At 40.6% G+C, this 17,658-nt stretch overlaps 1 protein-coding gene across 14 annotated transcripts in view; it reads right to left on the bottom strand.

Annotated features, from left to right (window-relative positions):
- Positions 1 to 17,658, bottom strand: part of MYO3B (myosin IIIB) — a 471,131-nt gene that overhangs the window by 148,274 nt on the left and 305,199 nt on the right. For all 14 annotated transcript variants that reach the window (XR_008295422.1, XM_053215252.1, XM_053215254.1 and 11 more), the window contains 2 exons: positions 10,933 to 11,010; positions 8,598 to 8,803 (listed from right to left, as the gene is read on the bottom strand). Coding sequence is in view for 13 of the 14 variants with exons in the window: in XM_053215252.1 (XP_053071227.1) it covers positions 8,598 to 8,803; positions 10,933 to 11,010 (284 nt within the window). In the remaining variant the exon portion in view is untranslated. The remainder of the gene's footprint in view (positions 1 to 8,597; positions 8,804 to 10,932; positions 11,011 to 17,658) is intronic.

Raw genomic sequence — 17,658 nt, 5'->3', positions numbered from 1 at the left:
AGGATTGTTTGAGCACTGCTGGCAAGCAATTGGACACAATGTCAATATCCACCAGTAGAAGAATGGCTAAATGAATATTACCAATTTTAATGATGGAATTAAAAAGGAATGCACTGGAGCTATGAAACAACATAGACTTATCTCTAATACATATTGTTAAACAGAAAAGGAAGGTGCCAAATAGTATGAAATAAGTGATTCAAGTTAAGCTAAAAACGTGGGGTTTTTTGCCCCTTTCTTGATCTCTCTTTCTTCCCCCTCTGTGTTGTGTATGCATGTATGTATGTATTCTGAAAGGATAACACTACCAAAAGAATGACGTTAACTCCCTAGAGAGGGGCCATGGTGCATGCAGGATACTGAAAATTCAAGATGCAGAGAGAAAGACTTTAGTTTCATATGTAACTTTTAAAAATTTAAGAGGAAAAGTTATTCACACATTATTTTTGCAATTAAAAGTTAATTTCAAACATAAGTAAAAATTATTATGGTTTAATTACAATGTACCTATATCCTCGTCAAAGAATTCTGTATCTACAAATTTGACTACTATCACTTCCATCTAAGTAGATTCGTTCCCAATCAGACAGCAAAAAGTATCAACCCTTTTCCTATTTAAAAATATTCCTTGAGGGATCCTCAATCAACATCAGTGACCACCCAGACTGTCTACTCAGATATCCAAAATACAGGACAATTATCTGAACAATTCAACCCATATAAATAATTTTCTCTTAGGTTGATAATGGAGGGAACTGAGCTATTCTGGCTTGGATAATTTGATAATTACCCCCAATTGCCCATTTCCCTTTAGTGTGTATGAAAATCCAGATTTAGTTTTTTAAGTTCTTTCTTATATTTACCATAAGTTCCTTTATTTTAATTTTTTTTCCTTCATGTATGGCCTTCAGTAAAGACAGAACAGCTGGCCACCATCTGCTACAAAAAAAAAAAAAAGCCATTATATCCATTACATCCTTAGGAAGACTCCTAAATTTGGGCTCTGGGATGACAAGTCATGTTGATCTGTGCTATTAGATTGTGGAAGTCCTGAGATTGTAAATTCCTTCTAATTCAGTATTACTATAGCACTCAGCACACACAGTAGGTGTTTAACAGGGTACCTGGGTAGCTCAGTCAGTCAACTGACTCTTGATTTCAGCTCATGTCATGATCTCACCGCTGTGGGATTGAGCCCCACATCAGGCTCTGCATTGAGTGCGAAGCCTGCTTAGGATTATCTCTCCCCCTCTCTCTTTGCCCCTCCCACATTCGTGCACATGCTCTCTCTCAAAATAAATATATATTTAAAAAATAGGTGCTTGATAAATGTTGCTGATGCTGTTGCTGCCTCCTCATAAGCTTTAAATAGGAGGCCTCCTAAAGAAAAAAAAAGACACTGGGAATTGAAGATTAAGGCTGAGTTTATTCACAAATTAATTTGTAACAGAAAGTTAAACTTTATTTTTTAAAAATTTATCCTTTTGATTTATTAAAGTTTATTTATTTTTGAGAGAGAGAGAGCATGAGAGGGCCATAAAGAGAGGGAGAGAGAATCCCAAGCGGGATCCGCACTGTCAGTGCAGAGCCTGATGTGGGGCTTGGACTCACAAACTGTGAGATCATGACCCTGAGCCCAAACCAAGAGTCAGGTGCTTAACTGAGTGCCCCAGAAAGTTAAAGTCTAAACTGATTATTCTATTTTACAACTGGTAAAATTATTAATTTTTTTTTTGAATTCTACAGACTGATTTCATAGTGATTACTTGGGTGGTGTTCAACTGTCTCATTTACGTATTTTGAAGACAGACTTTGGAATCAGGTAGACTCTTTTTTCATAACCTGACTTTACAACACACTACCTGTGTGATTTTGAGCCAATTTCCTCATTTGTAAAACAAATAATTTCATGTATTTGGGGGGCTATTACCAGTGTTAAGTGAGATGATGTTTGTAAAGCACTAGCACGAAGCCTATCATCAGCAGGTGGTCAATAAATACCTCTCCTGTCCTCCTTCCCTTTCTTTGACAAAAATACAGTTTTCTCTTCCCTGACCCAAACATATATGAAAAAACAGCTAGCAATCTTTCCTCCGAGTCACCCCTAAACCATGGTGCTCAGGGGTGGGCAGATATTTACTATGAATCAAACAGAGCACGTTAGAACAGGGATGGGTAAGAGTTCAACTGTGGGTTGGCTGATGGACTGGGCAGAGGTGTCCTAGGGCACCATGTTAGGAGGATGCCAAAGCTGTGAAGGCAATGTGCCTGGGCTGAGGAGCCAGGGCCTCAGCTGGGGCTGGACATCCCATCTCCGTGCCCCATCTCCTCACATTCTCCTCTCCTCTTCCACTTTCTCTCTTCATTCATTATTTTCTACATTCTTATTTGTTTTTTCTGCTTCATCATTATCATTAACATAACCTAGTCCCACTAAATTTGTTTTAAGGAACCTCCCAGCAGGGCCACAGTTTTAATTCAGCCACTGATTTTCATCGAGTAGGCTGGGCAGCCAATCCAAAGGTCCAGAGCGGCAGCCCTTCTCAACTGCATCGACACTGTCTCCCTTCAAACATCTTTCTTGTTATTTTCCTTTGCCATTTCTTCCTGCACTGTTCCCACAGCATGGTCATTGCCCACTGGGATTCTATGTCCTCATGGGTTGTTTCCTGAAACTGAATTAGCTCATGTGATAAATGATGATACTCAGTTCATTTTGCAAGAGCTGACATTTGTTGCAGGCTTAAAACTGCAAACACACCTTTCCATGGCAATGGAATTAAAGGGTTCTCGGTGTCTTGCCTGTTTCTAATCAGGTACTTCTGTACTTGCTAATCCTTAAACTACAATCTTCAGGAAGAAGCTGGGTAGCAAATGAGGAATGGGTGGGTTGTGGGGAACTAAAAGTATCCAAATTCAACTCAGTCCCTTAGTCATTCAGTCACTCCCTCCTTCAATTAGTAAACATTAGATTTCTTTTCTGTGACAAGCATAATTAATGTCTCTCTCATTCCATTCCCACTTCTTCCTGGCTGAAAGAACACTAGTTTTCCTTTGGGTTACAATCTTCCTAGCCCCAGTCCTGTTCCCTACTTTCTAAGCCTCTCTCTGTTGTGAAGAATGATCACACAAGTCTGTTCAGGCTAATGAGAAGTTTGTGAAATGGCTTCTGGGAAAACGTTTTCTTTCCTAATAAAAGTCGGGCAAATGTGGCTGGCTTAGTCATTCATCTTGTCCCTTTCTTCCTCTGAATGAAGACATGATGTCTAGAGAGACAGCAGCCCCATGAAACTATATGCCAACCCACATGGTAAAGATGGTAAAAAGGAATGAAAGGAGGTCAGAAGGCGTTCAGGACCCTGGTGACATCACTGAACACGTAAGCTAAGATTAAAAATAGCTTACATCTTAATCTCTTTTTGCGAGAAACAAACAAATTTTTGTCAGTAGTTTTCAATTTGGGCAGTTTTGCTCCCAGGGCAGATGTGGCAATATCTGAAGATATTTTTTTTATTGTTGTGATGTGGCAGGACTGAGGAGGTTATTGGCATCTTTATACAAGGAAGCTTCAGAGGGAAGGTGACTGGGCTAGAGATTAAAAGGTGGGGAGGAGGTGACCAGGTAAAGACTTTCCACCAGAGAAAATAGGAGGTGTAAAGGCCAGCATTATGTATGGGCCTGGAGGGTCCAAGGTTAGACTGATGGTAGTCTAGGGTGTGTAAGAGAGAATGGTGGGGGAAGAAATGAGAATAGTTGGTTGGTGTATTATAAGAAGTCTTGCCTGCTGAGCTGAAGGCTTTGGGTTCTATTCTGTAGGCAACGAGGAGCAGACCAGTTTTATTCACAAGAATGACATGATTATCTTTATATTTTTAGCAACATAACTAGTGGCAGTGTAAGGAATTATGTCCAATAAACAGGCTGGGGTTGGGAAGACACATTTGGAGGATAGGCAAAAATTCAGCTAAGAGACTACCATTCGCATTCTGAAAAGTATGGCAGGAAGTAGTCAAAAGGAGAAAATATATATTTAGGATGTCCTGTGTCACATGTTCTTTTGTAATCCATCCAGTACATGTTTTCTATTAACCCAATGATGCTAAAGACAAGAATGCGCCTTCTCTGTGTTCTCAGCACCTTGTACAGAACTTGCCATATAGGTAGGTCCTCATTGTACATCTTCTCTTGATAACAGGGAGGATATGTTCATGGCCAGGATCTAAGAAGCCCTGTAGGTGAGTGGCTAATGGGACATGTATATCCACCACTTGGATTCATCCAGGAACTACTCGGGAAAGAGCCAAAAGGAGTACAAAGTCAAAGGCTGAAGTCCAAATATGAAAGACTTGAAAATCAAGGTCAAATTTAAAAGCGTCTGGATGTCTAGAGTCACTCTGGACCCTCTACTGACAAAAATATCTGGATCTCAAAGGATCCAGATCTAGAATCCAAAAAAAGTCAATTTGCCAACTCTGGAGATGCCTTCAGTGAGGAGTTTTGTATGTCATTTCCTTTAGAGTATATGTAAATAATAGTGGTAACAATAAAGCACCTTCGCTGAGGGGATGGAGGTTTAGAATAATTTGTTCCACATTTTTTGAGTACCTACTCTGTGCCAGGCATTCTATTAGAGATGTGGATATATACATAAAGGCGGAGGTGCATAAATGACCTTTTAGGAGACATTTTTTCATGAGGGCATCCTTGACTCTTCATAAATGTTCAGGAGTGACAACTATGTCCATAATCCTTGGCATTCAGAAGGCTTCTCAGTAGCTGCTAGTGATTCTGCTACTACTTGGAAAGTAATTATAAAATCAGGTAACTCATTTACAAACAAGTCACATCAGAACCAATATAAAGGTCCTAATAAATGTGGTTCCTTTTAAAGATCACTCATTACCCAACTCCTTGGGATGTTACATCCCTAAGAATGCTCTTTTGTCACAAACATTTCAAGGACTCATTTTTAGAACCTAAATCTGAACTTCCACTTAAAAACTGGCCTCAAAGTTGGTAAATTTTTGTCATGTACATGTGTTAATTTTCAGAAATAGCTAAGATTAATTCAGGGCCAAGTCTAATAGAAAAGGTGGTCAAACTGGGTGTTCCCAGAAGTCAAATAAAATAATTGTGTGCTTAGTTCTGAAGGAAGTTCCAAATAAAAAATACTTTCAATAACAGCATAGTTTGTTGGAAATAATATATGTGTGTTTCTGCAGCTGCTGAGAGGATCACCCCCACTCTCAACGATTATGAAAAACTAGTATCAGTTGCATTAAGCCATACATTTAGACTCAAATTCTTCTGTGTAACTGTATATTCTTCTGTCACTGCCAGGAAATTCTACAAGTTTACAATACTTCATTGACCTCATATTAATTACAAAGGGAAAACATAGGAAGAGAATAATGAGAAATAGTAAACTACTGACAGGAAAGATCTTAAAGAAAATTGAAGGTGTTATGTACATTAGGGAGATCTCAAATAGTCCTAGGATTGCAACATACAAAATTCCACATGAAAGATAAGTAATCTTTCTTAGGTGGAAATTCCCTGTATCATGGGGTGTAAAACTGCGATGTCCTGAGTCAGGGGAGTAAATGTCATTCTGCTTAACAGACGTTGATTTAACAACTATTATGAATTGAGTCCTGGGACATACAGTTCTCCCTCTGTTGGGAAAATAAGGAAAGTTGTGCACCATAAGATGGCTGATGGGACTAACATAAACTCTAGTTAGAGACTCCTCTTCCGGGTTCTTCCTGCTCTGTTTGCTGCACACGCAAAAACCACCATGAATGCGCAAGATGACGTTATAAACTACCCCTCCCACTTGCATTCAGGGCTCAGATCTCTGGAGAAGGATCTCCTCTGAGCCCGCCAGTGTAAAATAAAACTCCGATCCACCAAGATCTCCGAGTGCCACTTGGTTTTTCCGCCAGTGATCCAGTCTGGTTCCATAACACCTCCTGTAAGCCTGAGTGTGGGAAGCAGGCATTTCTGGAAGACTCAGAGGCCAAGTAAAGCCAAGGAATCTGCATGCAATCTCTCAAAATCTTCAGGATGTGGGTTCTATGTATTCCTGCCTTCTCACGCAGACAAGGAAATATCTTTTACAGAAATGTCAAGTGACTTGCCAAATACTATATTCACAAGTAGATTAGAACTCTGATCTCATTACTAAATTGCACTATTTGTTGCAATAGCTTAATAAATGAATGATGAGACTTTGAATTGAATGTGCAGTCCTATCTTACAGACATTTGCCAGAACACATCCCAACACATGCTGTCCTATACGTTTGCCCCAGTAGACACTTTCTCCTGGACCATGCTTCAGGGACCAATGACCATGAAGCCAATGAACATTCACAGTCATTACCGTGCTGGCCCTCAATAGTATTACTTCAAAAGGCTTCAGCTACCTGCCCAGCATTGCCAGGTGACTTCTCTCATACCTATCCTAGAATAAATACTTCCAACCCACCTGGCCCCACTGATGAGAAGGTGTTTAGAACGACCTCTCTCCTCCAAGGCTCCATGAATGGAAAATAGGAAGGACACTTGCAAGTTTTGCCAGAAAAGGATGATGGGGTGAGGAAGTATTTTAGGTTTGGCCAAGTGGCAGATTTGGGTGACTTGGGGAAGTCTTTCCCCATTCTGGAACCCGACAACATAATCCCCCAAACACAGTCTTTCAAGATTCAGTCCCAAATGCCAGAAAATACAAAACGGTAAAGAGTAACATTAAACAAGTCTTTATCTTTTATTTATCTCCACCCGATATACCTTGAATGACTCTGTTCCCTGCCTTTGATTGTTTTGTCTGCATTTCCTGCTAAGAGTTTACAAAACAGCACTCCTGAGCAGGAAGATGAGAGGCGCACCTATTTGTTGAATAACATCAAGGAAGAAACTGCTAACTCATCCATTTTGTTGTTAAATTGCTCAAAAGGATCAAAATACCAATTAACTTGCTGGCTCAGAAATCTTTGATACCCTCAGATTTACTGACATTTTGAAATTCTTGTTCATACTTGCCTAATGGCTTTCTGATTACGAACAAAGAAGTGCCAATCTGTTTAGCATTTGACCTGTTTTCTTAAATATTTTTATGTATTCCACAGTTAGTGGCTAAAAATACTTGACTAGTCACATTCATGTGCTAAAATAGTCTTTTTTTTTCTTGTTCCACCTCCAAATTTAAGAGGAAAAAGTTCAAAGACACTTCTTTTTAAAAAACCATTTCATTATTTTTAATTTAAAACCTCTCATTGCAAGGAATTTTTTTTGCCTTTTCTTCTTCATGAAATGCAGTGGCATTTGGAAGACTCAAAGAAGCAAGATACCATATTAGGATCCATTCTTCCCAGAGAAAAAGTTGGAAAAATGACCTTGGGCATAAGTTTCAGAAAGGAGGAAAAAAGAAACTACAGATGACTGACAGGGTGCAGATTTTATAATGGGTTTTAACTTTCCTCTCTGGGTGTCCTCAGCTAGCAGTGCACCTCACAGGTGGCTTTTTGTTATTGTTGCCCTCTATTTCCTCACAGAAAGTTTTGTAAAAATTCTACCCATAATCCCATAAAACACAATGCATCCCCATGGCCGTTGTATAGAAAAGAAGAGGTTTGGGGCACCTTGGGAGGCTCAGTCAGTTAAGCGTCTGACTTCAGCTCAGGTCATGATCTCACTGCTCATGGGTTCGAGCCCCACGTTAGCTTCTGACAGCTTGGTGCCTGGAGCCTGTTTCAGATTCTGTGCCTCCCTCTGTCTCTGCCCCTCCCCCACACTCACTTGCGCACGCTCCTGTGTGTGTGTGTGTGCGCGCGCTCTCTCTCTCTCAAAAATAAATAAGCATTAAAAAAAGAAAAGAAGAGGTTTTTCACTCCTAAGTAAAGTCAATTTCTGGGTCTAAAAAGCTCCGAAGCAATTTATTTCAATACACACTGCCTGAATCCAGTGGACTGAGGAGTTTAAACGTGTGGACGCTAAAGACTGCATGGGTTCAAATTTCTGTTCTACAGATTTCTGTTCTATTTACTCATGGAACCTTGGGAAAGTCACTTACATTTCTGTGCCTCAATTTCCTCATCCATAATATGGGAATAATAACAGCATAGCTTACAGGGTTGTTCTACGGAACAAATGAGATTATATATCTAGGACATTCTAAGTGCTATGTAAATGTTAGTTATCCTATTATATGAGGCCATTGTTTTAGCATGCGAGAGGATTGGGTGCCTGGGTGTATTCACATCTACTAGGATCTTGACCCACTTGTGGAGGAATACTTGTATCCTACCAATTCAGTATCTGGAGGTTTTAAAATCTAAGGATATATGTAACATACAAATATCTATGGACATTTTAATTTTTTTTAAGTGATCAGAGGGTGCTTACTCTGTCCTCCAGACCACTGCAATTCAGTTGAAGCACAATAAAAATGCAACAGTTAAACAAGTAAATGGCAGCTGGTAACTAGCCAATTATAAGTTAGGAGGCAAACAGGCAGAAGCAGCAATCCCAGGGGACAAGGATAGCCACAGCACGGCCATGTTTAACATAATGTATATCCCGAGATGCTGGCCTGACCTTTTCACAAACTCTTCAAAGAGGATGCGGTGGGAATACCCCTGCCTGCGGATGCTGACTGTCTCCAGGATCCCTGTGGAGCGGAGCTGGGCCAGCACACTCTCTCGGGAGAACTTCAGGGCCTCTCGGTCATCATTGGGTTTAATGCAGCGCACAAAGTGGGGCTGTCCGACCACCATTTTAGAGAGCAGATCCATCAGAGAATACTACCAGGGGAAAAAATACACATGAAATAAGGTTACCACAAACATAAAGGATAATTACAACGTAGGCCTACCAGGGGCCTCTAGAGCCGTTTATGGGCTTGCAAACAACTCACACACCTTTTTGAGGCCGAAAAAGACACCAGCAATAGGGGGTGATAATATAGGTTCTGATGAGTACTTCTAGCTGTCTGTGGACTCAAAAGCATTCTTTAAACATCACCTAGTGCAAGCAATATCCCTATGTGGCAGAGACATAGCTAAAATCATGCTTGGGCTATTCTAACTCCATCGCCAGAACGAGAGTCTTTGGTATTCCAAGGCAATGCTCCCCAAACTGTACCTGTAATTTAAAATGTCTAGCTTTTAGGAAAGGGGTCAGTTGCTTCAACCTAAGAACCACCAGAAAGTCTAAGCAAATCCTACTGATACCACTGGTAATGAAGCAGAAGAAAGACAAGAAAATGAGAGAAGGAGGGCAAAGAAAACTGGAGAAAAGATTATTTTGAAGCTCAACTAATACACATCGAGTGGCTGGCAGGGGGCTCTCACAGAAAGGGGGCACATGGAAAAGCCAAGCACTGCTTGTGTGGGGATGGCCTCAGCTAATCCTCAGGGGCATCTACTTTTGGAGCTTCTCTTTTGGATATACCTTCAGGGGCAATTACAGGCCAAACAGGAGATCAGTCCCATTATTCCATAATCACACCTCCTACTGATCCACAATGGTGTTACCTACTTGCCAAAGTATTCTGTTTCTCAAAATTAACATTTGAGGCCCAGTATTTTGAGGACACCAAACTGGTTGTCATGGGTATATTTCTGAAAACCTGTAAGACAGAGGTGGCTTTTCTTAAGACAGGTACTCTAAGATCTTGATGATTTCACAGGGTTGTTCAGAGCCTTCAAAACCCATGATACACACACACACACACACACACACACACACACACACACACACACACATACACCCAAGACACTAGGAGGATACAGCCACCAAAGGAGACAGGATCAGGATAGGTCTCAAGATAAGAAATAGGTGGCAGTTAGAAATGTCCAACCATGAGAGTGATGAGGCAGGAGCTGAATGTCCACCTGCTAGAGAAGTTGTAGCAGGAACTGCTGCATGGAGGGACTGACTGCTGGACTCAAAGGTCTCTGAGCCCAATTTTAGTCTACTTCTGAAGTACAACTGGCTAGGTCAGACTTCTTGGCTCTGGATCCTTCTTAAACTTACTAGCTTTCCATGCAGCTTTCCATCCATGGTACTGGCTCCAAGGTCCCATCCTTCAGCCTGCCTTGGCAACTCCAGCTCATGACCACTTGACTTCTCATCCTTGGGGATCCCCTTCTTATTGCTACCCCACCTTACAACCTGAGACCAGTAATTCCATCTTTGGAATTACTCATCACATCTCTACCACAAAGCTGCCTAGACCTTAGCTCCCAGTGGTGGTACATGATCTCTAAGGGGCTTCTAACCCCAGTGCTTTATAATTTGAAGATAAACAAATATGTGCAAATTGGTACAAAGTTCTGCATTTTATCTTACCTACATAATGTGCATTTAATAGAGCCCTTCTAGGCACAACATTTTTACTCAAAGGAGTCATTTTACTAAATGAAATATCAAGAATTGGGGCAGCAGAGATGGGAAATAATTGGGCTTTGCAATAGATCAATTCGATCTAGGAAAATAAAGTCAAAACTAAGACAGATTCCCTCAGGATCTGAACTTAATAAGCCACCTTCTGTAATATTATTAACTACTTTATTTTTCAGTAAATATGCTGGAAAAGTGGCCGGTTCCAGTAACTTTAAGGCCAAGAAACAGCTCAAATGCCAACAGAATCAATACATTCAATGGACAGGGTTATGTGCTAGGGACAAAGAGTGCTGCCCCCCGCCGGTAGACACGTGGGATTTCATCTGATCTTTCTGGAATCAGAGAACCTTATACTTGGAGGTAGGCTCCCCACTACATTTTTCTCTCCTCACACTCCCACCTTTCTTAACTGACTCTTATGCTTTGTTCTTATTTCAATGATCCTATAATATCTGGGCCTTTTATGGGAAGGGTTAGTAAGTCCTTTCTGGAAATAGGCAGAGCAGAGCCCAAAAAGACTCCATACCCGGAAATAAGAAGCCATGGTCTGCCTCTTCATGTTGGTGGTTTCTTCTGGATGCCGTATCACCTCCAGAGTGTCCACCTGGAGCAGAGGCAGAGGGAAGTGGTTTGAGGATATAGACATTTTCCAGATTTTCCAAAATGTAAAAGGCTTTTTGGTTAAATACCTGAGGGACCTTGAAGTGTAGAACCCAACAGTGCATACTATGGGGAGAAGAGTTAAGACTTATAAAAGAAAAACAGAATTTGCACTGTTCTACTCACTTGGGAAGGACCACACTCTGCAAAGTATCATACGGTCTCAGTATAAACACCACTCACTGTTATTTCTTTATTTCTTGATGTTCTAACGCGCCCCTGTTAAATTCTCCAATAATGTCACATGAGACCAAACTATTCCTTAAGAGAAAACTGGGCAATGACCCATGAGGCTGGGTGATTACAAAGACATGGGCCCAAAGCCCGGTTTGAACCACAGGGAATTCGATGAGCTCCAGTCACCTTCCTGCCATCAAACCCTGCCTCTGCCACCCCTCCCACCTCCCACCCTGCAGACTGGAGCTTGGGATACACCTGTTCCCAATCATCTATTCTAACTACCTAGACTGACTAGAAGGAATTTATGAATGACACCAATTGGAAGAGACAGCCCATGTTTTGTTACCATGCCTCAACAATAAAAACCCTGCTCCTACACATACAAAGCTATTTGGTTTGCAGAGTGCATGGGTGCCGTTTGAGCACCAGCCTCTGCCATGGCAGCCTCCCATCTGCTCTGAACAGGTGGCAAGGGTATGAAGCAGGAATGTCTGAACTGGAAGATGCTGCTGTCAGCAAGTATGTTCTGCTTGGTGGACTGCTGTCCAGGCGGCCACCTCCCCATGGGGTGAGGATGTCTGCGGCCTCGTTCAACAAAAGTGAAAAGTGGGCGCTAGAAGGGCCGAAGGCATGGGGATGGGGCCAAAAAATGAGGCCTACCACAACGGGTATTTAGGAGACTGTCCAAAATGGAAGGAAACACTTCAATTGGCTTAGATAAAGAAAACAGGTTTATTTAAGAAAGGGAAGTAATGGGGAGTTAAGTTTTCAATGACTAGAAAAGCAACCTAAATAGTGAGCAGGAAAATGGGGAGATCTCTGCATGAAGTGATGTCAGGGGGCAGTGCAGCTTCCTTTTTCTAGGCTGCATATTGGAGGCATTCCCAAGGCCATCAGTTCATTTGTATGCAGCTGAAGAAGCAATGGTACAACAGCCTGTAGGTTTGACTTTTTTACTTTTTTAATGAGAAAGGAGGAAATGGAAGCACAGTGTTGAGAAGGAAGGCTGTTCTAATATAGAAAAAGGAAAAACAAACACAAACACACCTGCTCCCACCTGCTGAGACTATATCGCACTTTCTCTGTGGGCACCTGCCAGGACCCACTGAAGGTTCTCTTCCCCCATCAGACCCCCATTTGGAGAATGGAGCTCAGAGCTGGTGAGGTTTAGGGCAAGCCAATCAGGACTGAAGGAAAGAGGATCTTGGCCAGGGTCTGCCTTTCATCAAATTGTAAATTCTAAGTTTTCTTGAACTTTTTTTCTCCTTATTATCTTTCTCCCCAACCTGATCTTCATACACATGTATACACACATACTCTAAACCTGGGAATTTCTCCACCACTTCCTTTTATTCAGAGGAACCCTACATTAGTTTGAACCTTGCTTTTCCACTTTCGTTTCCTTCCCTTTTTATTCGAACTAGTCAGTGAGTGCCAGCCCTTCAGGCTCAAGGACACAGGCAAAGAGCAGCTTAAAAACTCATCCCTATTTCTCTATTAGTAGGATTTACCTGTTACCTTCCCTCAGAATATACAATGGGCCTTGGCATTTGAGGATTTAACAGTTTAGTGATCAGAAAGCCCTTGATGGATATTCATTCTGCTGGGACATAATTTAAAAGGTACAGTAACTACTGTTTTCAAGATTAGTACCTGTCCTCTGCAGTAAACTAGAAAAATACAGAATGAAGCAATGATTTGCACTCCAACAGTTATAAAGCTGGTGGGATCCCCTATCTAGCCACCCAGTATGACCTTAAGTTCTGTCCTTCTACTCACATACACAGTAACTCTTGGGAAGTAAGTAAAAACCTATTTGGTATTACATACAGCCTGCAAGTGCTAATGCCTGTCCACAGTTTATCACCTGCACATTTAGCACTATAGTTTAAAGAATAAATAGCATGCCATTGAGGTACTTTCTAATTTAAGAATCTGGAAAGGTCTTGTGTTGGTCAAGGATCTCTTGCATTGTCACAAGGTTCTTCTGAACATGGAGTGGATCTAAAAGAGGGAATTTTGGACAAGGGACATACCAGAAGTTGAGTCTCTTGGTCCTTCAAACTAGGAGACTAGGTGCAAAGCTCTTGTCTGCACCAGGTCTACCATGAACTCCAAGGAACTACCCCCCCCCCCCCCACCATTCAAAACCAAAACAGAAGTGAAGGTTGTTGTCTGACCTAAGAGTTTGTCTTCCTGAGCTAATTTAGTTAACAGTAGTCTCATTTAATTAAAAAAAATCTCTTAGAATTCGAAAAGTAGATTTCATTAGGGATATCATCTAGCAAATAGTTCTTCCCAAAGGTGAGAAATTCACAAGAACCAGTTTTCTCCAAAGTATCTTATAAATTTTCACCTTAGATAGGAGGAAAAGGCACTAGAAGAGCTTTCCTAGACCCATAGGATATATGCTAATAGAGAACAGAGTTTTGGAACTGGACATACCTGGTTCAGATTCTAGCTCCTCCACTTACTATCTGTGTGCACTTAGGCTTAGTTATTTACATTCTGAAAGCTTCTGTTTTCCCTATTAGTAAAATTGGTTAGTAAGAGTTACTGCCTTGCACACATACAAGAAGTGACATAAGTTTCCCTTCCATTATTACCATGATTATCATTACTGATTTAGTTTTAGTTTTGTGATGAATGTCAAAGATGCAGGGTTTTCTTTAATGGTAGATGACAGGTTCTAGCACCCATAAAATACAGCAAGATCTTTTTACTTATTGGCAGAGAAAATACTTCCAATGAAACCAATTTTCAAAATGATCGGTAGAACCAATATTCTGGACCAAACCATTGTCTGTCTAACCCAGTATCCTTTCTCTTCCAATGCCAATTTATACAACACTATAAGTCAACTGGAGCTGAGCAATCCTGCTTTCTGCCCACATGACAAATATCCTGCCCAATTCCTTGTGAGAGGTACTGGTTAGCGTTCAAGGTAGTCCTGAGTCAGCTTTATAAATTGTAATACTCCAAGTCCACAGGAAATGAGCAAGTTTCAGTACATGTATGGACTCCACATATGGGGTTTTAGATAGTTACCAAACATGTGTAATAAAACATCTATTGTTTCAATGTAAAATCACAGTAGTAACCACTTTGCTTATATTGCCATTGAAGTCTCAGAATGACCCTATGAGGTTAGTACTATGATTATTCCTATTGTACATATGAGGAGGTTAAGGCTCAGAGATCTTAGGAAAATCTTCCAGAGTCCCTGCAGCTAGTAATTGGCCATGTCTACATCCGAACCCGGTTCTGTCTGATTCTAAAACTTTACCTCTAAAACATTATAAACTGTCTTTCTATATGATTTGATAGAATTTATAAAATTGGTCTGAAAGCATTATTTTATTAAAAAGACTTGCCTCATCTGTCAACTAAATTTACTCTAGGATAAAGACATAGATTCCAAAAAAGTCTCATAAACTATCTAGATTTCAGCAATAAATGAAAAACTGATTTTTTTTCTCAGTCTTAGTAAGTGCCCATTATTTGCATCCTGAAACCTTAGAAGTACTTACATCCATCTTCTGGACAACATCTTTTGTCAAGAATTTTTACTGCTATCAAATGATCTGTCTACCCCTTAAGGAAGAAAGCCCAATGACATCACTCCTCTCAAAGCCTCCACAGCCCTAACGGAAAAGCAAGACTGGCTTTGGAACCATCCTAATGTGGTGGCCCTGAATGGTGTTGGAGCCAGCCTCCTAGATCACCTCTGTTATTTTATCTTGGATAAATCAGAGAGCGGAGAGAGAGAGGTAACACTGTGCTGGTATTCTGGGTGTGGGAGGCAGGGGAGTGGGGTCCTGGCAGAACCCAAAAGCTACAAAATCAAATTGAGGAAAGGAAGGAAACATGGGCTGGTAGAGAATATCATACAGGAGTCTTAATCTTTTTGTGCCATGATCCCTTTTAGAATCTGGTGGGAGCCAAAAAAACCACGCAAATACAGTTGATCCTCATTATTTGTGGATTCTATATGTGCTTTTTTCTTTAAGGTTTTGTTTTTTATGTTTATTTATTTTGAGAGTGAGTGAGTGGGTGAGAGAACATGCAAAAGTGGTGCAGGGGCAGAGAGAAGGAGACAGAGGATCCCAAGCAGGCCCCACACCAACAGCACAGAACCCGATGTGGGGCTTGAACCCACAAACGGTGAGATCATGACCTGAGCCAAGATCAAGAGTCGGCTACTTAAATGACTGCGCCACCTAGGTGACCCTGTATGTGCCTACTTTTAAAAATTTGTTTATAACCCTCAAATAAGTACCTGCAATGCTTTCATAGTCATCCGCAGACATGCAGAGTGGTGAAAACTTTGATCATCTAATGTACATGTTTCCAGCTCAGGTTGAACAAGGTGACACTCTGCCTCCCTGTTTTAGCTTTCATGCTATAAGCAAGCGTCCTTTTCCAAGTTTATTTAAGTGCCATGTGTTTTGCATTTTTGTACTTTTGGCTAGTGACTACACTGTTTCAAATAGCCCCCAAGCATAGTGCTGGAGTGCTATCTGGTGTTCCTAAATGCAAGAAGGTTATTAAGTACCTCGTAGAGAACATATGTGTGTTGGATAAACTTCATTCAGGCATGAGTTATAGTGCCGCTGGCCTTGAGTTCAATAACACAAATACTGTAATTAAAATATGATTTTATACAAAGAAATACTGTATGTAATTATTTGTAAGAATATATATTAAATAACATGCCTTTAAACAGAAACACACATAAAACAAGATTATGTATTAATTGGTTGACAACAATGTTATGACCAGAGGCTTCAGGAACCTAACCATGTTATTTCCCCTAGGAGCAATGCCTCAGTATTTGCTGATTCAATGCTCACAGCAACTTTACAGAACATAATTTTTATGAGTAATAAGGAACAACTGGGGTGCCTGGGTGGCTCAGTAAGTTAAGCATCTGACTTCAGCCCAGGTCATGATCTCACAGTTTGTGCGTTCGAGCCCCACGTCAGACTCTGTGCTGACAGTTCAGAGCCTGGAGCCTACTTCGGATTCTGTGTCTCCCTCTCTCTCTGCCCTCCCCCACTCATGCGTGTGTGCACTCTCTCTCTCTCTCTCTCTCTCTCAAGAATAAATAAACATTAAAAAAAAGAAACATTAAAAAAATAAGAATCAACTGTACTTACAAAATTTTACATGTAATAATATCAAGAGATTCTAATATCTTAGAACCACCGACACTCCTAAGTGAATCTTTTCTAGGGTTCCATATAAACCAAGTTAAATAGTACTAATACCTTGCCACAAACTCACAAGACTGAAAAGTAGAGTAATACATGGGGTTATAATAGCAATATGGGTATAAAAATTATTGCTAATAAAAATGATCTGGGTCCCTATTATGTGTAGGTAAGCTATTCTCAAAAGAAGTAAAGATACGTATGTGTCTATCAATTCTGAGATAATACTCAACAGGATTATGTGTGGCTGAATTTATTATTCTTTATTAAATAATTTAATATTCAATGTAAATAAAAATATATGAAAATTCAGAGATGTGATCTATTTATTACTCTATCACCTTTCAGATAATTGGTTTTCGGAGTTAGCATATACAATGAACATTAACCATCCGATCCTTGAGATCCTTGCTTAAACATTAGTAGGCAGGATGGAACAATTAAAAATATTTTACAGAAGGATATTTACTAACCCTTCTAACATCCCTTCTGCACAGACAAGTACACTGCTCATTTTTCAGAGGGCAAAGCAGAGCGATAAAAAATGGTTTGGTTTCTTTCCTCCCTGCTGACTCCATTTGGTCCCAGTTATCCTCCTTTGTAGGTTAGTGATAGCCTCAAGGAAAAAGGCTTTATCTCTTTCTAGATAGACTTCATTTCCAAGTGTCACTATTCTGTATTTTAAGTGGTCTTTCTGAGAAATCACGTGAAGGGGTCCGGAATACTCCTAGTGGCATAGGTATTATTTTGAACTGAGGACATTTGAGAATCAACAATTGCAAGAAGACGCTTATTCTGAACTCCCCTCATCTGGCTAAAAACAGGACCTCTCAAAATAATCCAACTGTCATAAAGCTCCTCCCTGGCAGTTTCACAACCTGCCATGGAAGACTGACTCCTATCACCAGAGAGGAGAAATGAGCACTGGGATAAGAAATTGCCTAAATAAACACTCGCAAAACTATCATATCTCCCATCTATTCTCCTAAGGGACCACTTGCTTTTCTCAAAAGTCATTTGTTCTCCCAGAAGTGCCCTTCTCCCCCTGTTTAATCCCTATCAAGACGGATATAAGTCTCAAATTCTAACTACCCCTTTGAGTCACTTTTTTGAGTGAGCTCCTGTATGTGCATGATTAAAGTCTGCTTTTTCCCCTGTTAATCTTTCAGGTTGAGTTTAATTCATAGTCCCCCAAGAAC

The sequence above is a fragment of the Acinonyx jubatus genome, chromosome C1, assembly GCF_027475565.1.
Source record: "Acinonyx jubatus isolate Ajub_Pintada_27869175 chromosome C1, VMU_Ajub_asm_v1.0, whole genome shotgun sequence".
Lineage (NCBI taxonomy): Eukaryota > Metazoa > Chordata > Mammalia > Carnivora > Felidae > Acinonyx > Acinonyx jubatus.
This window is presented reverse-complemented; position numbering and strand designations above follow the sequence as displayed.